Consider the following 11,615-nt stretch of genomic DNA (forward strand, 5'->3'; position numbering starts at 1 on the left):
TTATAAAATAGCAGGGGGTGCAGGATAAAATATTTAATTCGTGATTGGCATAAATATGTATGTGATTTGTTGTTGATTTGTCTGCTATTTGTATGTCTTGTGTTTTTGTTTTTTTTTCAAATTTCTTTCTAGATAGAGACAGTTAAAAAAATGTATGGATAAGTCAAGCTTTTATTTTGGAAAAAACAAATGTGGGTACTTCCTGTTTCCTGTCCTGTACTTCCTGCTAACTGAACAACTTCCCGGGTCAATTTGTACATGCGAAAAGTGACAGCAGCAGCAGTCTCCACACAGCTGTTTATATATCTCTTTGCGTTCACAATTAGCTGTGGTAGCTTTCAAACTACATACACTAAACATCCATATCTTGTTAGAGAGTTTTAATTCCTGTAAAATGGTGTTTTACTTCACAAGTGCTGGTGAGTAAAAACTACAACAGAGCTAGCAGCAACGTTAGCTAGCAGCCTGGTTAGCCAACACTTTATAAAGCTTTATTTCTCATTTAATGTGACTCTGGATGTGTCTTTTTATGTGCTTAGTGCCATCTTTTGTAGCTGTTTCAACCAGTAACTATACAGTATATACAGTAACTATTTGTTGTTTCTCTCTCAGAGGTGAATCCTCCCTACACAATCTACATGGGCAAAGACAAATATGAAAGTAAGTTCATTATTAGATCACAACACAACCTTTTCCACACACTCAGTGCTCTTTGTATAACTTTTGTCTTGTGCTGCTACTATTTGTAATGTGCCACACCAACTCTTACTAATATTGTTTTTGCAGATGAGGATCTAATAAAGTATGGATGGCCTGAAGACATCTGGTGAGTCTTGTGTTATTTTAGCAAGTGCTTAACAGATGTTATTTAATATCTTCTAATAAATAATCTGTAAAAACAATTAATATTAATATTATGAGTTAATTATGTCTTGTTGTTTTTTAGGTTTCATGTGGACAAACTGTCTTCAGCTCACGTTTATCTGAGATTACATAAGGTAAAGAGTCAACCCTGAAATACTGAATTTGAAGTACACAAGTCCTGATTATACAGTATTACATTATTATACATAAGTTACCTTTGGTCAATTTACATGTAGCGTTGAGCAAAACAGCACAAATGAGACAACAATGATGCTCAGGTTGATCTATTTTAGCCCTTGAACACAGCAGACATTTTTCCCAGAACCACCTTTAGGATGACAAATCTTGTTGATTCAAGACCTTGACTGTGAGCACTTAAACTATGAGGTAAAATGTGAAATTCCCTTTTTTTTTTAAACACTAAAATGTAAATTTCTATGTGTTGTCTTGTGCACTGGAAGTCTGCAATGTAGAAGAAGCCCTAGATCTAATGGTATGTAACCCTTAAGGCCGGGGTATGCTTGCAACAAAGTAGTTGTCCTACTCACCTTCAATCCAACATCGTAGCACTACTTTAAGAGGGAACATATACTGAAAGGGCACATCTCTTTGCAGTTAATCTTTGCATGTAAACTATTATTTAAAAATCTATAGCGTTTTTGAGAATCAATACAGTATCACAAAACATAATATCACAATATTCAATATTTTTTCTTACACCCCTAATGCGCCACACTTTTTTATAGCTTGTCCTTCAACTCATTCAGGGTGTTGCACTCGTTAGTCGACCCTGCATAGCTGGCTAATCACTGCATAAACAGGGCGGATTTGTCAGATTTTCCGTTTCGGAAAGTTACCAAAATTGTCGGACGGGTCAAATTTTTCAGACACTGTTCAACTATCCACTGAGCACTTAGTTTGAACGACACCGATGCCTTTAGCAAACATAGGCACTGCTGATCGCTCTGTGTGTTTTCTAGGGTCAGACAATCAGTGATATTCCCCCTGAGGTGCTCATAGACTGCGCACAGCTGGTGAAAAACAACAGCATCCAAGGTAAATATCTGCTTCCTGATGATGTCATGTCATTTGTAGAATGATTGGTATCAGGATCTGCTGCGTTAAAAAAAAAAAATCCTTAAAGCTGCATGCTGACAACTACCCTGAGAAATCATCCTATCAAAGCATTTTTCTCCTGTTTTTTATGTATATTTCTATGTATATTAAATTAAACTGTGTTGTGTGCTGTCAGGCTGTAAGATGAACAACATCAATGTTGTCTACACGCCGTGGGCCAACCTGAAGAAAACCGGAGACATGGACGTAGGACAGATCGGCTTCTTTCGACAGAAAGAGGTCAGTAGACCAGCACTGACATGAAAACAGTCTGACTCTGGAAAAATAATACAAAGTTAGATTAAACCTGATGTCATGTTCACTGTGATGGTAATTTGATTTATATAGCCCATTATGACAGGTGTTGAACGCGTTGTTTTTGTTTTGTATTCTAAGGTGTCTCGTGTGTTTCACAGGTGAAGAGCGTGTCAGTGGAGAAGAAGGTCAATGAGATCGTAAATCGTCTGGAGAAAACCAAAGACGAACGCTACCCCGACTTCATGGCAGAGAAAGAGTCGAGAGACCAAGAGGAGAGGAACGAGAAGAAAGCTCAGATCCAGGACCAGAAAAAGAAAGAGAAGGAGGATGTGAAGAGGAAAAAAGAGATGGACGAACTCAAGTACGTCCACAACTCTGATAAAAAAAAAATCATTGTTTCCCATGACATTGTTTTAGAAAAGTTGGATTGAACTAAAAAAAAGAAAATACCTCAGTATTGTGAAATAGTTTACTGAAGCATTTAAAGTAATGGCCTTCTGAAATACTGCTAATTTAAAACTGTACTCTATATTTGAAGTTTTTATTACATTTTCTGTATATTTAACATTTTGTTATGTTTTGGTTTCTCTCTCCAGGAGCTACACTTCACTGATGAAGAGTGAAAATATGATGACTAATGAGGTGAGAACAAATCTATTAATTTATATTTTGTTTAGGAATTCACAGAGAGGGAAGGTCAGAGGATCTGCTACATTTTTTCGTAGAATAATTTTCAATATGAGGGATATTCATGAATGGGTCACTTAACGGAGATGTACCACAATGTATTTTCCTATTTCATTATATATGATGGTATCAGTGTCAAGTGAAAAAGAGGCACAAAGCATACAATTATTTATATTAACAATCTGAATGAAGCAGAAAAGAAAGAAATATGTTTAGGTCATGGGCAAGCTTTAACATTAACTTGTGCTTCGCTGCCTGTCGTTTGCAGGATGGTAATGATTCAGACGACTTCATGTGAGAGGTGAACACCAGGCAGCAAGTGGACCGAATTCTCCTCCACCACTCAGACCTGCTGTCAGGACACTCTCCTGCTGCTTTTGCTTGCTGTAACTGACATTGAAAGAAAGAAAAAAACAAAGACAAATACCTTTTTTGCTTTTGGACGCTTTGAGCAGAAAGCGAGCCAGTAAGGGACAGCGCTGGGGTTTTATTCCACATGCTGATTGGTTCAGACACCAAACCAAGCTGGCTGGCCTCTACATCACAGGACGACACTGTAGACACAGGACAACAAAGAAGAATGCTGAGGATCATTTTGGAGGAAAACACTAAAATAGCAGAACTGTTTTGACTGATGTCGATGTATGATGAAATTGGGTGTTCTGGTGTTTTTATAATCCTGCAAACTCTTCTGTTCACTTTCTTTATGTGTTCATTTCTCTGCATGTCAGATTTTATTCAATACAATTCAATGTATTAAACCCTTAATTCATTGACAAGCCCTTATATTGATTAACAAAGCACCATAAACCAGTCGCAGCATCCAACTGCAGACCCAGTGTGTGGAACCACTGAAGTCCTGATATTTTGTTTTAATCTTGTGTGCACAAATTCAGGGCTGCATCTAACGATTATTTTTATACAACGCCTGTCACATTTCCTACAGTCATAGCTGACGTCTTAAATTGCTCATTTTGTCCAACTACCTGTCAAAAACCCAAATAAATTACAGTAAGTTTACAATGATAAAACAAAAAAAATGACTTTAATGATTAATAGACTATCAAAACAAACAGCGCGGACAAGAAGTAATTTGTGTGCACAGCATTGAATAAATAATACGTTTCCAGACTTCAGGAGCTCCGTTAATAGTGAAAATAAAGCCTGCAAGTAAATTCATGACCTTTGAAACTGTAGAAAACATCTTAACTCAAGGCCTTTTTTTACTTGCTTTGTAAACATCTATGTTCAGTATGTTCTTAACTATTGTACATATTGTATTCTTTTTATTATTCTAGGACGCTTAACATCTGGCAAAGGGACTGCCGATGAAAACAAGCCTCCTGAATAACTCAGGTACATTCACATTTGTTTGAATGATGATTAATGTACATTGTCCCTTTTTCAAATAACTTAAAATTAAATCCCTCACATTCGATTTAAAGTTAGACTAAAAAGCAAGTAAGCAGACCTTGAGGAAAGATTTTGTTTTGTCAAATAGGGCTGAGAAATGTAACAGCAGCATCAGATTAGACCTGTTTAGATGTATTATATGCTGATTTATGTGCGTTATCTCCAGGAAGGGGAAAACGCATACTGCAGTTTTGACGCTTATCTACTCTTCCTAGTATTCAGTAGATATAGCTCTGTAGTTAACAAAACTCGTACATTTTGCAGGTTTAAAATATAAACCGTTTAATAAGAAAATACTGCAGTTTTTAAAGTTGTAGCAGTTTCTTTCTCTTTCCTGTAGGTGGCGACATCAACTCATTTACACCATGTTAATGCATTAAGAGGATCTGCAGGTCGAACATGTTGATGCTGTTTATTAACATTTCTTTAAAGTGGCACAGACATGTGTTTGTTTGACAATGACTCAACGACTCTCACTGTGGAGGATCTGCTAAATGTGGAGAAAATGTGCTACATGAGGATGTAAGCCGGTTTCATGTGGTGCTTTGCATGTAAAAAAAAAAAATTAATAATATGTTAAGTTGTTTCACATGATGTCATCATACTAACTTCTGAATTAATTTCTGTAATTTTGTTAATTTACTTCAATTGCCAAGATGTTGTTGATTGTTTTATGACAATAAATCAGCAATCCTGTGGAAAGCATTTCTAAATACTATACTTTATTAGTAAATGTTGGTTTTGGGGATTCAGTCATTTATGTATTTGAAAGGATTCATATTTCTTTTTAGATATTTTATTTCATTTTCAAATACTTTAATTGTTTTCTTTAAGAGTCCTATTAGTGCACCAATGTACTGGTATTATGAGCCGTGACATTATTCATCAGAGGACATTTTACAGATTTATGTTGTTCATAATATGATCCTTTTGGGCATAGAGTTTCGTTAAAAGCCAACAATAATAACGTTAACATATTAACTACATTATGCTATCCTTTTTATAGATAGATAGATAGTAACTGTATTGATCCCGAGGGAAATTCAACTTTCCAGCATCACAGTTCCATAGTGCAAAACATGTTAGTAAAAAGGCAGTAAAAAAGTTAGTAGTGCAAAGTACAAAGTACAAAAAAATATACCAGATATAAAAATACAAGGAGATGAAGAAAACTGTTAAAACTGAATATAGTGCAGGATAACAGCTGTGATACACAACTTTTAAAAAAGGGAATATAGTGCAGAAGAGACTGTTAAAAATGAATATAGTATATAATTTATGTCCTCGACTGTGATAGTTCCGTCTACTGTTTCTTTCTCATGTCACATTGTTAGCAGCATTTACTGTGAAAGGTTGTTATATCCACAAACGAAAAGAAGAAATAATAATTTGGAGGATGCGGGCATCGATCCCGCTACTTCTCGCATGCTAAGCGAGCGCTCTACCATTTGAGCTAATCCCCCGTGATGCAATGTAAGACATGACGTCACTATTTAAAGTTTTTTTTACTTTATTTACAAAGACTTTGCAGTTGGTGAACACTTCTAATTTCTGCATTGAACTTCTGTTTCGCTTTCACGGTGCTACAGCTGACTCGACCGAGGCAAACTTGTTTTTTACCATCTTATAACTCCATGTTGGGCGGTTTAAGAGAGTGGGGGTTGGGTTGTCTTCTTAAAGTGCAATTTTAGTCATATTCGTGTTGTGATGGAGGTCGAAAAAACGGTTTAAACGTTGCTTTTACAAAATTACAGGAATAAACTACAAACTCACCATGTGGAGGCGAATCATCTCGACGCCTTGTAAACCAGGAAAAAGGCGATGTCAGGTGGGTGTAGTTATCTTTACACATCCATGGTGTAACGGTAAAAAATAAAACAGTATAGAGCGGGTGACATCCTTTCTCCTGAACAAGAAATAACTGGAGATAAATAAGAAACAATAAATTGGAGGATGCGGGCATCGATCCCGCTACTTCTCGCATGCTAAGCGAGCGCTCTACCATTTGAGCTAATCCCCCATGATGCACTGCTACTCTGACGTCACTATTTGAACTCCAACGCTTTCTTTACACAGGTAACAGAGTACATGTGTGGTTTTCCAATGGCAGTAATCGATCCGCAGTTGTTGCCATTTTAAAGGACACATTAAGAAGTCAGGAAATTGAAAAAGACATGTCTGGGAGATGGATTATTTTAGTTGTTGATATAAACAGCTTTTTACCAATCTGCCATAAACCTCCTGAACTCTGACATCTCCTCTGTCTGAGTTGAACACGTGCAATGTAAATCTACTGTTATGGACATGTGCAATAACACTTTGGTCACTTTTGTGTCACTTTTGTGCAATGTAAACACCGTAAATAAGCTGTTACGGATATGTGCAATATCATATGCTGATCACTCTGTGCAATACTTATATGATGCTGTGCAATAATTATATAATTATCTGACGGACACTTTGTGTGCCCCTTTTGGGCATAGAGTTTCGGTACAAGCCAACAATAATAACGTTAACATAATTAGCAACATTATGCTATCCTTTTTATGTCCTCGACTGTGATAGTTCCGTCTACTGCTTATTTCTCATGTCACATTGTTAGCAGCATTTACTGTAAACGGTTGTTATATCCACAAACGAAAAGAAGAAATAATAATTTGGAGGATGCGGGCATCGATCCCGCTACTTCTCGCATGCTAAGCGAGCGCTCTACCATTTGAGCTAAAGCTGGGGAACGATTGTCTGGATGGGCGGGCCAAAAACGTGGGAAAGGGGGGAGAGGAAAAGAGGAGGAAAAGAAAGAAAAAGAGAGAAGAAAACACAATTCTGTAGCTCTTATTTTCACCCACATGGTGTTTTGAAGTCTTTATACACCATAGTATTTTTGTTAAAGAATAAAAACATTATTTTTTGTGCTTTTCGGGGGGAAGAATACATGTCCACTTGAGAGGCAGTTCGAATCTCGTCTCTGGCAGGGTCGAAGTTTATAATATGCAGTAAAAAATAGTTTGTGTTGCTCGTGTAAACTTGAATTGACTCAAGATATAATTTTAATGCAAGACTTGTGCACTGCAACTAATACATTAATATTGAAAATCGTTCAGGTTTCCTTATACAGTCATATAACTGGTAGATTACTACAGATAACAAATATACAAAACATTATCATCATCCATGATGATGTTTTGCATTATTATAATAATAATAATATATTAGATTTATATAGCGCTTTTTAGTAATCTCAAAGACGCTTAATATTATTGCATACATCCTCCTTATGACTGATTAATGAACTGTTAGGCAAGATAGGTCAAAATGTTAGTAGAATAAATCATAATGTACTGGAGAATAGTTGAGCAATATTGGGATGGACTTGCTGTGTGTAATTAATTACAAAAATAACCATAGGAATACACATGAATTGAGACAGTAATGATATTAAAGCTTTAACTTTATTGTCTTTGGGCCTGGAACACGTGAAACAACAAGAACAAATAATTTGAAGAAGATAATACTATTCTTAATGTTTGTCATTGGGTCTGATTCCCTGCAACATCAGACAGAATGATTTACAGCACACAGATTCACCAGAAACTCCTTCAGCTCAGACTCCAGCGGGGCCTCTGGCAGTGACCAGCCCACTGTAGATTGCTGGGCCCTCTGTCAACGTCCAGCAGGTTTTGCTACAGGGCCACAATTGTGCTTCCCTTATAAAGAAACATGAAAAGAACAACAGAGACTGAATATTTATTCACACAACAGGCTTATGTGAGTAATTAATGAAATGAAAACAACAACATTGTCTTATTCTTTTTGGACTAAGCATGGTATTCCAAATTACAGATATTACTAACCTGCTGGTTGCTGAGAGTCATGGAGGTCTGTGTCCTCAGTTCTACCAGGTGCTCTGCAAGGCTGTCAACCCGATCCATACCTGGCACACCATGCCCGTCCCCTAAACATACAATTTGTCATCAGTAAGCAAATAAACAGGATAAACTGCTGTGAAATTACACTACATGTAACATATAATGTCTTAATGTCCGTATGCTGTCTGTTGTATGTTAAATAGATTCGACCCAACTGTTACTATTGCTTTGTTGTGAGGTTTATGTAAACATTACTTACCAACTGTATTTCTGCCACCTGAGACCTCACCAGGTGAGGATTCAGACTGGACTGCAGGCTGAGCTTCTGGGGCAGAGGATACAGGATGACTGACAGCCTGGAGAAGTCAAAACAGACATTGAAATAAAACTTATATGTAGAAACAATTTCACATACATGATAATTATGTTTCTTTTACCTTGAAAAACCTTGCAAACTACAGTCATGTTTATATCACTTTAGTATGAACATTTAATATAACGTTTATGATCATATAATCATTAATCATGAACATTAATATAACACAGCAGTTATCTGACAGTTACCTGTCTGAGCTAAAAACAGTGATTGTGATAGTAAACTTTGTTTCACAACGTTAAGAAGCTAATACAGCAGCAGTCATACTGTATATGTATATATAGCTTTAGTATTAACATAACGTTTATGATCATATAATCATTAATATAACACCACAGTTATCTCACCTGTCTGAGCTAAAAGAAGGGACTGTGGTAGTGTTAGTTTAACAACGCTGAGGAGCTCATACAGTAGGAGTAACGTTACCTCTATGTAACTGTAACTGTAACTGTAACGTAGCCTCAGCATAATAATCAGAGCTCTAATTAGAGCTCTGAACAGATGATAAAGTGATTGGTAACTAATTCACCAAGTCTAGCTAACATAATTAAAGCCAGGCTAGCTTAGACAGAGTAACATTACAAACCTATTCATTGATTTCACAGCGACTCTTAATCAGCCCACATTAAAAAACGCCAGAAAGCTAAAACACGTTTAATCCGTATTGTCTAAGAGAACCCAATATCAATGTTACGTAATGTTAATAATGACATTTACCTGTCTTTAACTGAATAGGCGTTTCTGCGACGACGGCGGTGAATAGTTCAAAAGTCCCTCCTCCGCATCGCGTCCGCTGGGACGGCTGTGATTGGCTATTCAAAAATGGATGACGTGGCGGAGATCAGCCACACGATTCGTTGCCTGAAAATGGAATCCAGAGCTCCGATTGGCTGTATCCGCGGTGAAAATGGATGACGTCGGCAGTGAAAATGGAAAGCCGCCACATGATTTGTCGAGAGAAAATGGAAATCCTGGAAGCTGATTCGTCGGCAGACCCACTCTATGCAATGCAAGACATGACGTCACTATTTAAAGTTTTTTTTACTTTATTTACAAAGACTTTGCAGTTGGTGAACACTTCTAATTTCTGCATTGAACTTCTGTTTCGCTTTCACGGTGCTACAGCTGACTCGCCCGAGGCAAACTTGTTTTTTTACCATCTTATAACTCCATGTTGGGCGGTTTAAGAGAGTGGGGGTTGGGTTGTCTTCTTAAAGTGCAATTTTAGTCATATTCGTGTTGTGATGGAGGTCGAAAAAACGGTTTAAACGTTGCTTTTACAAAATTACAGGAATAAACTACAAACTCACCATGTGGAGGCGAATCATCTCGACGCCTTGTAAACCAGGAAAAAGGCGATGTCAGGTGGGTGTAGTTATCTTTACACATCCATGGAGTAACGGTAAAAAATAAAACAGTACAGAGCGGGTGACATCCTTTCTCCTGAACAAGAAATAACTGGAGATAAATAAGAAACAATAAATTGGAGGATGCGGGCATCGATCCCGCTACTTCTCGCATGCTAAGCGAGCGCTCTACCATTTGAGCTAATCCCCCATGATGCGCTGCTCTTCTGACGTCACTATTTGAACTCCAACGCTGTCTTTACACAGGTAACATACAGTACATGTGTGGTTTTCCAATGGCAGTAATCGATCAGCAGGTGTCACCATTGTAAGGACACATTTAGAAGTCAGGCACAGTGAAAAAGACATGTCTGGGAGATGGATTATTTTAGTTGTTGATATAAACAGCTTTTTACCAATCTGCCATAAACCTCCTGAACTCTGACATCTCTGTCTGAGTTGAACACGTGCAATGTAAATCTACTGTTATGGACATGTGCAATAACACGTTGGTCACTTTTGTGTCACTTTTGTGCAATGTAAACACTGTAAATAAGCTGTTACGGATATGTGCAATATCATATGCTGATCACTCTGTGCAATAATTATATGATGCTGTGCAATAATTATATAAATATCTGACGGACACTTTGTGTGCCCCTTTTGGGCATAGAGTTTCGGTACAAGCCAACAATAATAACGTTAACATAATTAGCAACATTATGCTATCCTTTTTATGTCCTCGGCTGTGATAGTTCCGTCTACTGCTTCTTTCTCATGTCACATTGTTAGCAGCATTTACTGTAAACGGTTGTTATATCCACAAACGAAAAGAAGAAATAATAATTTGGAGGATGCGGGCATCGATCCCGCTACTTCTCGCATGCTAAGCGAGCGCTCTACCATTTGAGCTAATCCCCCGTGATGCACTGCTTTCCTGACGTCAATTTTTACCGTAGATTTGGCGTAAAGGTTTGACGCACTGGTGGGTTTACGCTCCACAACACAAAAAAGCCAACAATTAAGCCTTATTAACCATAATAAAGGTACAGAGAACCTGTAATGTAGCAGTATATTATCATTAATCAGATTTTGGAAGGTCAAAGATAAGTTTAAGTTTACAGGAAATTGTTTTATGTTGTTAATTGATAACACCTTACGTAAAGAATCAGCGCAGGATCGAAGCATGTGGTCCGGTGTTATGACAAATTGTGTCGAATTAGGAACTGTAGCCACCACAAACTTATATGATTTTACCAAAATATACGCAAGGGAAATTGTAGGAAAACTACAACAAACATCAGCTTCAATGTACTTTGGTTCTAATTAACATTGAAACCGTCTAACTTTGCACAGGTATTCAAGATAGCTAACTAACAGGGTACAGGTGTTACCATAGCAGCTAAACTAGCTAGCGTTTTCGGTAGAGAAAAAGTTGAAAAGTAACCTCCTTCGAGCCGGATTTGAACCAGCGACCTAAGGATTTCCATGTATACACTCTACAGTCCTCCGCTCTACCAACTGAGCTATCGAAGGGGATACTGGAGTTTCAATAAAATGCAAATAAAAGTCTCCTCATCGTTCATTCCAGGTGAATACATGTATTAATGTATCAGTGGGTGTTCCAGGCTATTTGTTCACCGTGCAGCCTGGTGCCCCCTATACATGTGGCGGCTCCATTGTACA

General features: G+C 37.5%; 1 protein-coding gene and 1 non-coding gene across 3 annotated transcripts; one reads left to right on the forward strand and one right to left on the reverse strand.

Moving 5' to 3' along the window:
• Positions 1-232: 232 nt before the first annotated feature.
• Positions 233-5,058, forward strand: ccdc25 (coiled-coil domain containing 25). Of its 2 annotated transcripts, XM_074615624.1 has the most exons (9): positions 233-419; positions 613-660; positions 787-826; positions 947-998; positions 1,845-1,920; positions 2,117-2,220; positions 2,397-2,599; positions 2,835-2,880; positions 3,194-5,058. In XM_074615624.1, exons 1-9 carry the CDS (start codon positions 395-397, stop codon positions 3,221-3,223), a joined length of 624 nt encoding a protein of 207 aa, XP_074471725.1. In that variant the 5' UTR covers positions 233-394; the 3' UTR covers positions 3,224-5,058. The 2 variants fall into 2 exon arrangements, with proteins under 2 accessions (XP_074471725.1, XP_074471726.1); XM_074615625.1 differs by lacking the exons at positions 233-419; positions 613-660 and adding an exon at positions 1,326-1,357 and having other exon boundaries at positions 3,194-4,118.
• A 6,319-nt stretch (positions 5,059-11,377) lies between these two features.
• On the reverse strand, positions 11,378-11,465 carry trnay-gua (transfer RNA tyrosine (anticodon GUA)). Its single transcript is given in 2 exon segments — positions 11,378-11,413; positions 11,429-11,465. It is a non-coding gene; the product is annotated as a tRNA-Tyr (tRNA).
• Positions 11,466-11,615: the final 150 nt, after the last annotated feature.

This window comes from Sebastes fasciatus, chromosome 18 (genome assembly GCF_043250625.1).
Source record: "Sebastes fasciatus isolate fSebFas1 chromosome 18, fSebFas1.pri, whole genome shotgun sequence".
Classification (NCBI taxonomy): Eukaryota; Metazoa; Chordata; class Actinopteri; order Perciformes; family Sebastidae; genus Sebastes; species Sebastes fasciatus.

Coding starts and splice junctions, on each gene's coding strand:
- ccdc25 (XM_074615624.1), top strand. CDS start 395: ATGGTGTTTTACTTCACAAGTGCTG. Junction 420..612: donor GTTTTACTTCACAAGTGCTG/GTGAGTAAAAAC, acceptor TTTCTCTCTCAG/AGGTGAATCCTCCCTACACA. Junction 2,221..2,396: donor GCTTCTTTCGACAGAAAGAG/GTCAGTAGACCA, acceptor TGTGTTTCACAG/GTGAAGAGCGTGTCAGTGGA.